Below are 15055 nucleotides of genomic sequence, written 5' to 3'. Positions count from 1 at the left end.
TTGCTTTTGATTGCATAGCAAATAAGGATGTGATTGGGGCTGTCTGTTATTAAAATAAGCCAACAGCAGACTGTCGTGGGGGAATTGGGTGAGACGGCTGCAACACAGCGCCGTGCTCCCCAGTGAGGTACAATCTGAAATGTATTTAGTAAGCAGGATAGATACGGCAAGTGGATAGTGACTGAAATTATAATTTTTCTGTTCTACAACACAAACACACATCACACACAAAGCTCCAGCCCTCCCAGTCTGGTTTAGACCAGCACCACATGGACCCGGAGAAGCAGGACTACCAGTTGGGGCCTGGCCCCTGTGCAGAGTGATTGTGGCTCCAGCTTCTACAAGGCATCAAAGATCTGTGTGTATTTCCCCCAGGGGCTGCTATTTTCAGTATTTGTTACCATATTTGTCAGCATAAACTACCTATGGTCTCGCTAATTTAGCCTCATGACGGTCACCTTGGCTAAGGCCATGTAACACTTGTCTCTGGGACTTCCCTGTCCCTTCTGGCCTCCTGCCTCAAACACATACAAGAAGTCTGGAGGTCAGTTACATCTTACAGACTCGTGTGTTAATTGAGCCCCTAGCAGGGCATCAACCCCATTCCTGACCCCCAATTTTTCCTGGCTCCAGTGCTCCAGGCTTGTTCAGGTGGCTGTGAAAGCTCAACTGCCCCCAAACAGATGTGAGGAAACAACGTGAAACTCCAGCTGAAATCCTTAGTTTTCTTTCATGTCTTATCTACATTGCTGGTGAACAAATGGTCTTGAAAGAGCCATTGCTTCTTTTTTGATGCTACATAGCTATTTTAACTTAATATCACAGTAATAAAAATGATAGGTCATGTAAGCAATTGACATTGTTGTGTGCATTTAGAGGACACGTTTAGCACAGATGTACAGAATAAATGATACCTCTGGAAGGCTACAGGCTGCCTATAGCAGGGATATGATTAAATAAATTAAGTAGTTCATTGTTCTCTGCATGTGGAGAACATCAGGCAATTTGTTGGAAGGAGGGGGGAAAACAAAGGATTAAGTCTTGAATATAAATGATTAAATATTTTCCTAAATTCTTTATCGCTTTTTTGACAGAAAGTCATCTTCATTTGCTCTTTTAGTTCAGCAAGTACAGAATGAAACACATACACGATTTTTATGCTAAGCATTTCAGCTTGCTGACTTTATTTGTCAAGGTTCACATGTGTGTGATGTCTCTTCTGAATGAACCTTTCTGTATTTATAAACAGTACTGATAATTAGCAAAAGGAAAGAGTGAACACTTAGGCCAAAATTTCCTGATTCTGATACAATTCTCTAAATATTTTTCTTGGGTATTCAGGTGGCTCCCTAGTACTGGGAAATGAAATTCAGAGGTTGTGAGCTGTAGATTTCATTTTTATTTCATTGTGGTCATATCTCTGCACTGTCTTCATGTTGACATGTTACAGACATACAATTCCTTTGCTAAATCAGTGGTTTCCCTAAGAACAAATATTTCATACAGTTTTAGCTTGAGGAAAACAGAGACTGGATTTTGTGCTTCTGACTTAAGAATTATGAATACAAATGGGTGTTTCAGCACCTAACTAGCAGAAAGTTTGGCTTAAAAGGGTGGTGGGATAACTATTGTTTAGTAATCCACCAGAGTAATTCATAACATCAGACACGCTGATATTGTTAAACCCAGATTCAACAGTTATTTGCTGGTGATGTTGCTTTTGGCAGGTGCCCGCTTTAACCTCAAAGATACCTTTTCTGACCCTTTAGGATATCTATTTTAATGTGGAAGCCAATCAGTTGAATACCGTTCCTGGAGGATGCTGAGTTTCTTCAGGTCTCGGATTGCAGGAGGCATCTGGGCAAGCGTACAGCATTCAGCTGCCCAGCTCTCAGTCCACACACCATCAGCGTGCTTCCCACGTTCGGGGGTTTAGGAAGGTTATTTACAGACCAGCCAGACATCCGTGTGTTTCTCAGGAAAGTAAATAACGTTGAGTAACAGTGGCCATGGGTGATTGGATGATGAATCCTTTCTTGACCAAGTAGGTTATGTTTGATTTCTTTTTTTTCTGATGTTCCCTAAATGCAGCACAGCTTGCGATTGCATTGTGCCTTCCCAAACACCCTGCTGTGTTGTATCATAAACGTAAATAGCTGTGCAGCTGGGATAGCTCAGCCCCTGAGAAGGGTGGGGAGAATGTCCTTTGGATAAAGAACTTGGAAGGAAAAATCATAAATTTGTTTTTGATGGGTTGTGCAAGCTCCAAAAAATTGGACGCTAGTAATCTTTTAAGATCAATTTTTGTCCGACTGATGCTTGCAGCATTCAATCCTGAAAATACTGTAATGAATTGGAAAGGAATTCAGGGTAGGAAAAAAAAGCTTTAAAGAAAGAAAATTGATCGTGAGTTTGGTGTCTTCATGCTCTTCTCCACGAGGAGTGGTTTGAGGTCCTACAGTAGCAACCTTTGCACAGCAAGTAAGTCTGAGCTGCTTCAAAAACATGCAAGGGAGGGAGAAGGGTATTCCTTGTTGAAAAGGGGGGGAAAAATAGCACCTAGGAAGAGCTGCACCTAATTGCTGTGTCCTTTGATGTCCCTGAGGCTGTGCTGCTAGCTGAGTCATTCCCCTGCTCTCATGGTCAAGAGGGTACTATAAAGATAGCAAGTGACAGCTGAAAAGTAGCTTCTGCTAGGGGGGCTTGAGGTTGCTGTTTGATTTTCTGCTGTGACTTTGTTTCTAAGTCTGTAATGAAGTCCCTGGTGCTTTGCTTTGCTAGAATAAACCTGCTTATTTTCCACTTTTTGAATGTATTTGGTGTGTGCATCTTAGTTCGGGTTAGGCTGGCAGGCACGAGGCTTGTTGCTTTTCTGGAAGCAGAGGGTTCATGCAGGGTGGTGTATGTGCAGGCAGGCTTCCAGGGGAACCTGAGAGGGGCCTGGACACCCCCACGATTGTGTTTTATTTCCTGCCAAGCTTCTCGGGTCGCGGTGAGGACTCATGTCTCCGGGTTCCCAGAAGAAGCCTGCTCTGACGGAGATACATCAGTACACCCTGATAAGGGACAGGCAGCGGAGGGACAGCGTGCTGTTTGAACAACACCCCTGAGCCTTACACCACCTCATAAAAGACAGGGGAAGGTGGATTTCTTCCTACTGCTCGCTCCTGTCCTGCAGGACGTGTGGTATACATGGGGTCTTTTAAGATCAGCAGAAGGAACTCCTTCAAAACATCAAATGCTGCAGAATGGGATCATCTTGCTCAGGAACTTTATATTCTGTATTGCTGTTGCAGGTTAGGATGGCTGTTCAGCTGGCTTCCTGCTTGGTGTCCCACATCGCTGCTACACCTTAAAGAGGCTGAGGACAAAATGCTAAAATGTAAGTCTGTTTTTAATAATATTTATAGATTTAACAAATTTTTCTATCAATTTCCATAATCAGAAATTTTTTTAAATACAGCTTCTACATTGTGATGAAATAACCAGGTTTAGAACTGTTTTCATTGTTCCCTTATTTATGATATTTGCCTGTAGGCTCAGCTTTGAAAGGGAAGTCCTATTCCAAACAGTAGTTTCCATAAAATGTCCTTTATATTTTATCAGTCTAGCAATATCATTTTTTCCCTCTCTTTTTTTTTTTTTTTTCCAGGCATTACAAGCACATACAATAAGCGGTATGTGTATATAGCCAATGGAAATAAAATATGGACGCTGACATTCTCTCCAGACCTCACACGTAAAACTCCACTTGTCCTCCTCCATGGTTTTGGAGGAGGTGTCGGAATGTGGGCTCTCAATTTTGAAGAGCTCTGTGAAAACAGGACCGTTCATGCCTTCGACCTCTTGGGATTTGGACGTAGCAGTAGACCCCACTTCGACGCTGATGCTCGGGAAGCAGAAAATCAGTTTGTGGAATCCATAGAACAATGGAGAAAAGAGATGGGGTTAGAAAAAATGATTTTACTTGGACACAACCTAGGTGGATTCCTGGCTGCTGCTTACTCACTAAAGTACCCATCGAGGTATGTAAAAATAAAGGAATGAAGAAACTCCTTATCTTTTTTTGACTAGTGATGTTAGCACAGGTTGTATTTTATCAGTCTCTTTATAGATGATCTTTAAGGAAATGGCTGTGTTGATTTAAAAGAACTTGATAATGAATTTTAAGCCCCAGGTATTAATTGTGTGGTTTGTTTTCAGAAGAGTAGAAATAAGTAGGTATGGTAAACGTGTTTTGTTCCAGGTACTTTACTTTGTTTTTGTTCAGTACCCCTTGCCATGTTACAAGGCTAAATAGCAAGGATCATATTTATTCGTGAATGTTTGAGACATCTCTGTTCAAACTTATTATTTTAAGACAAAAATAGGCATATTTCTGTCAACTGTCCCATTGTTACGGCTAACAGGCAAACTTCTGAATTTAATTTCCCTAAATAGTTTATGCCTATATGTTAGCAGTCAGCCTCGTGCAAGCATGATGATGTAAAAAGAGTTTTAGTGGCTGTTTGATTTAAATTATCTCCATGCCACTTCATATTTGTTCTTTGAAAAACAATCCAGCTGTAGCAGTGCTGTAACCACAACTCATCAACATTTTCTGCCCCACATCGTGGTTGACAGCCAATCCATTTTTTACTCTAAATTAATAATTTGTCTCTTCTTCAATGTAGCCTAGTTATATAGGCCCTGTTGAGTGAGGATCCTACCAGCTGAGGTTGAATGACCTTACTTTTGTCTAAATAGTCATAGTGGACCCTTGTTAAAAGATGTAAGTCCAGATTTCCACATCGTATGGGAGATTCTATACTATACAGAACAAATAGCTTACTTTATATTAGCATCAATTGATACCATATGCATACCTTGCTCTCTCACTTGGAGATTATGGAATAAACCCATACATCTGTTTTTTCCTAAAACGCTTAGTCTCTTTCTCTGTCAACTGGTTGACAGCTGGCACATGCTGCTAGAAGTGAGGTATGAAAGCAGGCTTGTGTCTAAATCCCGAATTTGAATGAATATGGTCCTCTGCCTTAGGGATGTAAAGCTCTTATCCATTTGGGTGTAAAGCAACTTGTAGCTGACTGCAGGTTGTTGCTTCTAGGGATCACTTACAAGTTTCTTACCCTTTCTTCTGAAATATCTACAAGTGGTTCTGTGTTTCTACTTTCTGCTGTCTTACATTGAAAGTGACTCTTCTGTTTTCATGCTTCACTCTGCTTAAGTTGAGGTCAGTTAATTTGGGGGCGTTTTAGTTTGTGCTCTCACATTACCAATGTTTCTCTGAAATGAAACTAACACCATCAAGTTATCACACTGACTGATAGGATCTTAGGACAGTGCTGAATCGAGTGATAAAAATAGTACAGCTTCCAAACAGATTATCTAACAATTCATTAGAGGCTTAAGGGATTCTGGATCCATATTGTTATGAAAGTAGATCTGTTTCTCCAGGCTTACATGATCCATTAATTTACTGTGTTGTACCAAATTTGTACATGGGACATCTGAGATTGTAAATTCAAAAAGATTCCCATTTAGAGTATTCCTGGGTGATGGTGGGGTTATGATTTTCAAATACTGCAGCTTCTGGACTATCACTTTTGGAATGATTTTCATGGCCAGCCTCCTTTTAACTCAACTTATGCTTTAGACTTGATTACCAAAAGGAAGAATGCAAAAAAGGAAGGAAAATATTAAGAAACATTACAAGACAAAAAAGCTTGCTCTGTTTTTATTTATGTGTATGCTGTGTTTAATGGCACTCTTTATGCACAGAATATTTAGTTGTCCCGAACAGCCCCTCATGGCTTACACTCCTTAGCCTCTAATCTCCCCTGCTGGGTTTGTATAGTTAAATTCTGCCCCATCCTCTGTTACCATTCTTGTTTGCTGCTGTGTGCAAATACGCTCATGGCTGAGCTGACAGCCAAGAAACATCTTTGTGAGCTTAATCCTTTTCAGCCCCTCATTTCAAGCACAGATTTTGGGTTTCCCAAACGATTATGGTCCAGAAATAGCCTGCGGAATCACTTCTAAAATCGTTTTAGCCACTAAGAACTCTGCTGTATTAAATACCTAATCTCCTGGCTTTGAAAGAGAAGGAAGACATGAAGAAGAAAGTAAAGTGTTGAAGCTTGCAAGCAAAATCACCTTAAATATGCAAAACTATATTTGAGTCACTTTTCCGGGTATCAGCAGTATCTAGCACAGTCCTGTCAGAGTGGGTGTTATTATGGGATTAAACAAATGGATGATTCCAATCAATCAAGATGAAATAAGTTTTTTGCTTGAGGGGGACGTGCAGCATGAAGTGATTGATTTGTTGCATGTGCGGGAGACTCCTACTGTACCCTCTGTACTGAGATTCCTTTGAGTGATAATTTTATAAGTTGTCTCTCAGGCATTGCTTTTATCAACCGAAATCAATAAATTTAGAAAACATCTGCTAATTTTGATCTGCTCTGCTCAGATCAAGTTTTACTTTGATAAGTTTGTTTTTCTGATAAATTGCATCCCTTCCTAGAATGGAGATTTGAGATGGCTTGGAAAAGAGCGACAGATTTTTAAATGTTTACTTAAATTAAACAAGTGCAATTCCCCTTTTTTTCTCTCAAATTAAACTGCTCCTTCATAAACCAAGGATGTGGATTTGGTCATTTTTTTAAAATAGAAAAAGGGCTCACTGTTTTCTCAGATGTGTATGACAGTAGGTATCTATTGAATGCTGAATTTCTCTTTGTGACGTGAGCTTCCAAGCTTCTGGTATTCCTACATATGATTAGTTGAAATTCATCTTTTATAATTAGCATTCAAATGCAAAATCATCAAGGGACCAGAAATGTAATAAGGCCGCTATGACAGAAGTGACTAAAACAGATTGCGTCATCCTCAGATAGCAATTTTATGGCTCGGTCAAAGGAAAGTTACTGTACTCTCAACCTCTGAACCTTTTCTGCCAACAGGGTCAAACACCTTATCTTAGTGGAGCCATGGGGTTTTCCAGAGAGGCCTGACAATGCTGAACATGAAAGACCAATTCCGATCTGGATCAAAGCACTAGGAGCTATACTGAGTCCATTTAACCCATTAGCTGGGCTGAGGATAGCAGGACCCTTTGGTGAGTTTTAGCTACTCCTAAAAACTGTTTGCCTTAAATGTGAGCAAGGAGCAGGTACCACATTAACACACGCTTTGTTGCAAGCCCACATCACCCCCAGAGAATATAGTTTGAGGAGAAGGTGGGAGGGCTTGAGGAAAGATGAACTCTTGAGGACAAGAGGCCAAGATCTTTCTGTGTGAAATACTAGTGTGACAGTTTATAGCACGTATTGTAGGCTACAGCTACGATGACACAGATTATGTGGACATCTGCTGGTGAAGCCTGACAAAGAGGCATTGCTGTGAAAAGGTTGTCTGGTTGCCTCCGGTCACAGTCCGTTTAGTTTCCCTTCCAATTGCAGTTTGATTGACAAACAAGATTTCCAATTTTGTTTAACATTAGAACGCAGTCTCTCGTAAGTACATTTGTCTTTTGCTAGAGCTTAAAGAAACTGAAACTCTGTTCTTTCCATCGGCCATTTTCCTGTTACTGGAGCAATTTTGTGAGCCTCAGCAGTGTCCTGCATTTCAGCAGCAGTCTGTCATTCATATTTCTACATCTCTTCAAAAGCACTGATGAGATAGAGATAAATTCTATATACCCTAACACTGGGACTAGGTAGAGATGACCAGGAGTGGGGAGAAGTTCATGGTCAAATCTTAAATTCATCATACGTATTCCGTCTAGAAGACAAGAGGTAATCTGTTTATTACTGTTTGTATTACTGGAGTATCTGTTGGGGAGGCTTGAAAAAATATATCCTTCAGACCCCTTAGAAGTTATTTATAACTTTCTGTTTACCTCTCCATCATTTTTAGTGTTCAGTCTGAAAGGAACTAGTGGCATTTCTAGGCTTTGTATAAACCACATCTGTTTCTTAACTCTCTTCCTATAGAATGTGTATTTTAACATGCTAATATATTCGATTGTTTTCAGAAGGATGACAAAATGAGCTTTTCAGACAAGCAGTGTTTTGTACAAACAGATTTTCTTTTTAAGTAAAATGCTTTCTAATCTGGTTGACAAAACAACTTGAAGCATATTGAGTGATAAGCACTGATTTAATGCATTTTATCCAATAACAAATGTATGCATAAATCAATCCAGCTGGAAGAGTTCAAAGCTGAAGTTGTGTCTCCCATAGCAAGTAAATGCAGTCAGAAATGTGCTGTGGAAACAGACCCTGTCTTGTCCAGGTATCCCCAAACCAGGCTTGCCTGTAGGTTGAAGTTGAGGGCACTGCTTTTCAAAATTTTTCATCAGTTTCTCACTCCAGATGTTCAAAACGTTTCTCATCATCAACTTACTGTGCAATTCTTGACAGGTGAGGCGTAGTTCTTAGAGAAGGGTAAGTTTAAGCAGCGCAGGCATCAAACCCAACCTGATGAAGGCACTGAACCAAACCCAGGTTTCCTTCTACATACACTTGTGCTTGAACTGCTGGGCAGGCATAACTGTGTGATCCTCAACAGAAGGCCTCTTGCTCTTGTTCAAAGGTATAAGTTCAATATTTAAATGCGGACAGGGTTCTTTGGGGTACCACGGTGGTGTCACATGGATATCTAATCAAACCTGCAGGCAGATACCTAAACCTGGGAGAGAAGCAGAATTAAGATCTTTTTGTTTGAGTGGGTTCCAGTTAGTTGATTTTCAGAAAAAGACAGAAGTCTGGCAACTGAAATCTGTATAGAGAAAATATAGGTGGCAGAGCACATTGCAGAAAGTTTGCAAAATCTTCATCATTTTGGGACTTAAATCTCTGTTTCATAAGCAAATTGTTTTCTCTTTCACTGTATTCGTGTTCTAAATTGACTTAAAGCATACAGAAGGGCATGTTGCAATAGTCTAATCTCAAGGTTACAAAAGCATAGCTCACTGTTACGAGGTCTGCAGAAATAGTGCCAGGCCTTTGGTCAGCAACAGGTGACAGAAGTGACATCATCGTGATTGCACCGATTAACAACAGTATTTGCAGTTTATAAACTCGAGTAGTAAATGGTGATGTAAATGTCTTCAGAGGTGAATAATATTCTCAGACTAAGATTGCCCGTTCATGAGGCTTTTGTCCCAAAGATCCACCTGGTCAATTAGAAGAGGGTGAAATTAGAATTCCAGATTAATTAACTTAAGAAGGAGACTGTTGTATAAGTAGGAGGAGTACAAACTTACTTGTAAAGAAAAAAACAGCCCCGCTTTTTCATCAGTGCCTTCCGATTCTAAAAGGTTGGATGCTTTTGGCACACCCAGTGCTACCAGAGCAAGAAGGAAAGTGTTGCTATCGTGCAAGGCTAAATTTTTGGCAAAATATCTGCTTAGTCCTTTCACTGGTTTCCTTTGCTTGTTTCTTTTGTTTTTGCAGTGCCCCTTTGCAAACATTTCCCATATTCAGTAAGGATTAAATTGCCCCTCTTCTGGTACAACGTAAAGTCTTTCAGAATTACTATGTTTAGCTCCTGTTTGCTATTGTGTTTTCCTAAGACTTGTAAGTGGTGTAACAAAGCATTGTTTCAGAAGTCATCAAAGTTAGCCACGAGTTTCATGGGAGCATGTTTGGAGGGTTTTAATGGAAAGTGTTAGGCAGTCTGATAAAGTTGTCTCTACTAACATTTCTCTAATTTTCTGTTTTGACAGGACTAAGCCTTGTTCAGCGTTTAAGACCAGATTTCAAGCGAAAATATGCATCGATGTTTGATGATAACACAGTGACTGAATATATCTATCACTGCAATGTACAGTCACCCAGGTGAGTGTGAGTTTCCTAGTGTGTGTTTTGAAGTCAGCCTTTTGTTTACTGATGGCCTGCTGCTCCCTCCAATGGTCATGGCCACAGTCTGCATGTGTTTTTTGTTTTGTTTTATTATTATAATATTTACTGTATTAATTAAACAAAAAATAGCATTGCACTTTTTATGGATTTCAGAAACTAGATGTAGAAGCTATCCTAATTTGTTATTTCTTTTAAATTACCCGTGTCTTAATTCTGAGAGGTGGGGCACTTATTTTTAATCCTAAAGTTGTTATAGTGGTTTAAATTGTAAAGATCTTCTTTAAAAAAATAATGAATTTGGTATCTTATTCTTTTTTTTAAAAAAAAAAAAAAAAAGGCTGTTGAAAACTGCTTGAAAATCTATGTTTCTTAACAGTTAAAAATCCCATCCTCATGCATTCTTTTATCTATATTACCAAAAGGCACAGATACTCCCAATTCCTAGGTAGGTATGGGGAAAGAAGAGAAAAGGCAAATACATTGGAAATTTAATTACTCTTACCCTTTTTGAATGGCTTGAAGTGGTGAAACAGCTTTCAAGAACATGACTATTCCTTACGGATGGGCAAAAAGGCCGATGCTGCAACGGATTCCACAGATGGACCAAGACATTCCTATCACGGTGGTCTACGGAGCACGTTCATGTATAGATGGCAATTCTGGCAGCACTATCCAGTCTCTGAGACCAAATTCATATGTGAAGACAATTGTAAGTTCAATTTCTAAGCAGCTGTTTAGTTCGTTGTGTGGATTTGTTTAAATCATATCAGCGTGTTTTTTCTACCAACAGTGAAAATGAGGGCCCTTTGATTTAAAGACCAGGGTAATAACTTCTGATTTCTTTAATGGAGAGACAGAAAACAAGTGTTAGCGTGTCAAAGAAAACCCAGAAAAAATAATATTTCCCAGAGGAAGAAAGAAACTTACTGTAGCACTGGAAACTGAATCATATCTTTGAACAAGGTCACTTCTCTGCTTTACAGGTTGTTTTTTTTCTGTAGTGTACTAATACACATAATTTTTGTGGTCAGTGGTAAGCACCTGAGGTTTTGTCTTTATTTTATTTTATATCTTATATTTATATTACATCTTTATTTTGTTATTTTTTTTAAGTAACCTCAAGCATTTTCAGATCTGTCAGACGTGATAACTGAATATGCGTGCCTGTTACAATGCTGAGGTGATAAAATGTCCAGCTGCCTTCTTACTGATGTCTCGTCCTAACCGGGCAGAAATGTATATGTGATGCTGATGGTATATTTCGACAAGTCATTGACATGAGATTTTATAATCTTGGTATAGCTGACATCAGAGCAGGAACTTGGAGAAAACATTGTTACAGAACTGTTTACACATGTTAAAGAGCACAGATACATGTCATAAATGCAGATATCCAGATCTGAAAGTATCACACTGCTGCTTAACGCAGGAGTTATATTACAACAAAAAATCACTATTAAGAAGCACACAATAGCCTACACCCCCTGATAACGAGTCCCTCTCCAGCTTTCCTGCAGGCCCCCTTCAGGCACTGGAAGGCCGCTATAAGGTCTCCCCGGAGCCTTCTCTTCTCCAGGCTGAACAACCCCAACTCCCTCAGCCTGTCTTCATAGGAGAGGAGCTCCAGCCCTCTGAGCATCCTCGTGGCCTCTGGACTTGCTCCTTCTTGTGCTGGGGGCCCCAGACCTGAAGGCAGTACTCCAAGTGAAGGACATTTAGCTATAATTAAGGCAGTGTGTTTCAATTGAAAGACTTAAGAGGAAGTGTTTAAATGGGGGGAGAGGAAAAATAGATTTAAATACAAATTTAACCTTGGATTGACTATAAGATTAAAATACTCACGTACCTAGTGCTTAAGTACCTAGTACACTCATCAAGTGCCATGCAGGATGGCTATGGCTTGCTTCATACCAGTTTTGTCAGAGAATGATGAATTATAGAAATGCAGTAACCACCATGTGAGTGGTTACTTAAGCCCCTAATGTTTTATACATAGTTGCAGTGGAATGATATAGGCCAGAATTTTTTTTTTTTTTTTTTCCCCCTATGTTGCATCATTTGGATTTGACTTTTCCCTGCTTAACACAGTAATAGTTAATTGGGAGGACTGAAATCTGCTTCCAAAAGGCTAGGAAATCCTTAGCAATTTAAGTCTCTGAGTTGTTAATCATTTATCCTAGTACCTTCTTTAGTCTGTTCCATATAATTTTCATAATAAGGGAATAGAAATGATTATATGTCATGCAAACACTTAAAGAACTAAAGAACTACTTTGCAGAATTGTTTGAGCAGAGAATGAAAGGGATGAACGTTAATCAGAGGTTTGACATGTTCTTCTAAGTTTGTTTTGCAGTTTGTTTTACCTGAATCTTTTTTCAGAAAGGTGCGCAATTGAAAAAGTAGTGGTTTTGTCCTTCCTTCTTGTTTAGCACAGTTCATTAAACAGGTGAAACAGACTTTCAGTTTGCCTTATATTTACAGTCTTTTTTAGGATGTAGGATACCACCTCCTGGCAGAAATTTTGCTAGCTTCATTAACGCACACCGGGTGCAATAGATCAGTCTCAGTTTAGAAACTTTTCCTTTCAAGTAATAGTGGTTTTGTTTTTGTGGTGATATTCTCCACCTATCCCAGTATTTATTAATTTATTATTTGCTTGTCCTTTTGACCTGTTTGTTCACCTTTGTCCTCTAGGCTATCCTTGGCGCAGGCCATTACGTGTACGCTGATCAGCCTGAAGACTTCAATCAGAGAGTGAAAGATATCTGTGATTCCGTGGACTGACTGTCTTCTGTTCTTCAGAAACTCATACCGTAGATAACATTTAATAGCAATACTTTCTAGGAAATCATTAAAGAACGCGGAGCTAATGGAACAGGCTCTGTTTGCACACTGCTTCTTCTAAGAAGCCATTTGCACACTTAAACCACTTAGTGCCTTTTTGGGGAATGGGGAATTTTGAAGCAAACTTTGTACAGCTTTGAGGTTTGTTTTTAGATCGTTGGCCTGCCGTACATGAAATTACTTACAACTTTTTAAACTGGAATTTTCTTCAAAAATGGAATTGAATTTTGTTCGTGTGTTGAACTCTATAAAGATGCTGAATTCTCCATTAACACAGGGATCTATACCAGTATAGACGTAACACATAAAATGTGATTTTGTTTCTTCATAAACATTCATATTTTCTAGTTGATGTTTCATAGCGAGAATATGAAATTGCTTATATATTTTATTTATGGAATTCAGAACTCCATATACAATATTTTAACAGGGTTGTGTTTTTTTTTTTTAATTGAAGTGATAACAGCTTATGAAGCTGATTCTGGGAGAGAGACAGGGCCAAAATAATGAGCAGTCTTTATCACTGAAAAATGTGTTACTTTGTAAGGAATCAGGGCTCGATATTGGGAAATCTTTCTTCTGCTGGGTTTTACTTCTGTTTATCTCAAGGCATCTTTTTCCATGTGTGCAACTTTTACAGAAGCTGCAGTTTGTAAGAGTCAGTGATGACACCAATGCTCATGCTTCCATAAATATTTTGATATGTAGATTTCAGTGATTTAAAGTACAGAAAATAGCTTGTTAGTTATTCTGTCGATTTTTAACTCTTTATGATCATTGCAAGATTTGTTACTTGCCTAAATCTAACAGTTGTAGAGAAGTTGGCAAGAAGATTTTGATTAGGGCTAGGGAATGCTCATCTGGATAGTGAGCATAATTCCCTTTTCCTTTAGCTAGAACTTCTAGTCTGCTTTCTAGTAAATTTGGGGTGGGGTGTGGGGTGGGTGCAGAGGGATATTTTCTAATTGGCAACTCAGCAGGTTAGTGTATTGTAGTTAGCATGCAACCTCCTTATAGGAAGGATTATTACTGGAACAAACAATACCACTGTAACAAATTATAGTTGTATGTTTTGGAGATTTCTTTATATAGTTATATATTTTGTGTATTTTGAAATTGGAGATAATCCAGCCTCTGCATCTCTTTGAAAATGTAGTTAGATATTAATTCTTTACCAGCTTAGTAAATTAAATTAAGCTAAATACTTTGTCACTTTAAAGCCAAATTATGTGGTGGTTTGTTTTGTAACCAAGAGTTTACATGGAACTATTGATCTGCTTTTGAATGTTAAATTGACTACTGAAGAATTCCTGATACTTTTGTACACAGCGAATTGAATTAACGATAGCACCGTCTTCAGGCTTGAGTGGAATTCTGTGCAGTTTTGCTCATGTTAATTGTAGCACACATTGATGATAAAGAAGGCAAAGATACCTAAAATCTTCAGGAAATACTCAGGTTATGTTCCCAGCTGAACATGATCTCTCTTTCTGAAGGAGATGTATATCTATATGGTGCTATGTAAACATCAAAGTCTTTGTACTGCCTCGACTGCTAGCACTTGATGTCTAACAAGCTAAAGATTTTAATTAAAATAAATTATTGAATTAAATTTCTTTTTCACTTTAGAAGATGCCAGATTTTTAAACAAAATTCTGTGTTATTTGCTAAATTCTTGAGTTCAAATGGAAAATCAGAATAACAATTTATTTAATGTATGCTATAAATTATCAGTCATGCCACCATTTAGGTGGATTCCTTTGGTATGTATTTTTCTCATCCTTTTCAATGTCTAATTTGTATTTATCAACTTGAACAGTTGTTCTAATTGTATGTAAAGGCCTGATGGAAAAATACGTTTTGCATGTCTTCCAAATAATAAAAGGTGAAGTGAGATATTGGCATTTTCAGATAGCACTTACTGATGGGAATTCTAGATTCCGCATCAAGAGATGGAAGTAGGGATAAAAATTGCACATTGAATGTGAATATTCTTTTGAATATCCCTTGCTTTTTCAGCTCATTGTACTAGTAGGACTTACTTGTTGCTTAAGTTTTGCACAATAAAAAAAATAAAAACACCTCTAAAATGTTGTGTTTGGTTAATGTTAAGGTAGGATGTTGCTTTTGTAAAAATGTGTAATTAAGCTCTGGAATTGCAGGGTAATGAATGCATTAAGCTGAACCATCCAAAATACATTTAAAATATAGTAAAGCTTTCTCTTCTAATGTCTCGATGTTCTTAGGGTTTCTTATATTTAAGTGAAGAGGTAAGTGCTGGTGTACCAGTGGCTGCACGTTCAAAATACTGATCATATACATAAAGAAAAAGGTTGTTG

General features: G+C 38.5%; 1 protein-coding gene across 1 annotated transcript in view; it reads left to right on the top strand.

The window, feature by feature from the left end:
• ABHD5 (abhydrolase domain containing 5, lysophosphatidic acid acyltransferase) overlaps positions 1-14806 on the top strand; it is a gene marked incomplete at its 5' end in the record, with an annotated part of 28291 nt that extends 13485 nt beyond the window's left edge. The window contains 6 exons of the mRNA XM_082754197.1: positions 3297-3382; positions 3653-4025; positions 6969-7123; positions 9737-9848; positions 10395-10581; positions 12567-14806. Of these exons, the coding sequence (XP_082610323.1) occupies positions 3297-3382; positions 3653-4025; positions 6969-7123; positions 9737-9848; positions 10395-10581; positions 12567-12656 (1003 nt within the window). The 3' untranslated portion in view covers positions 12657-14806. The remainder of the gene's footprint in view (positions 1-3296; positions 3383-3652; positions 4026-6968; positions 7124-9736; positions 9849-10394; positions 10582-12566) is intronic.
• Between the last annotated feature and the right edge of the window lie 249 nt (positions 14807-15055).

This window comes from Aythya marila (assembly GCF_965140915.1).
Source record: "Aythya marila genome assembly, chromosome: 2".
In the NCBI taxonomy this organism is placed as follows: domain Eukaryota; kingdom Metazoa; phylum Chordata; class Aves; order Anseriformes; family Anatidae; genus Aythya; species Aythya marila.
Note: the sequence above shows the minus strand (reverse complement) of the source record. Positions and strands in the feature narration are given on the sequence as shown.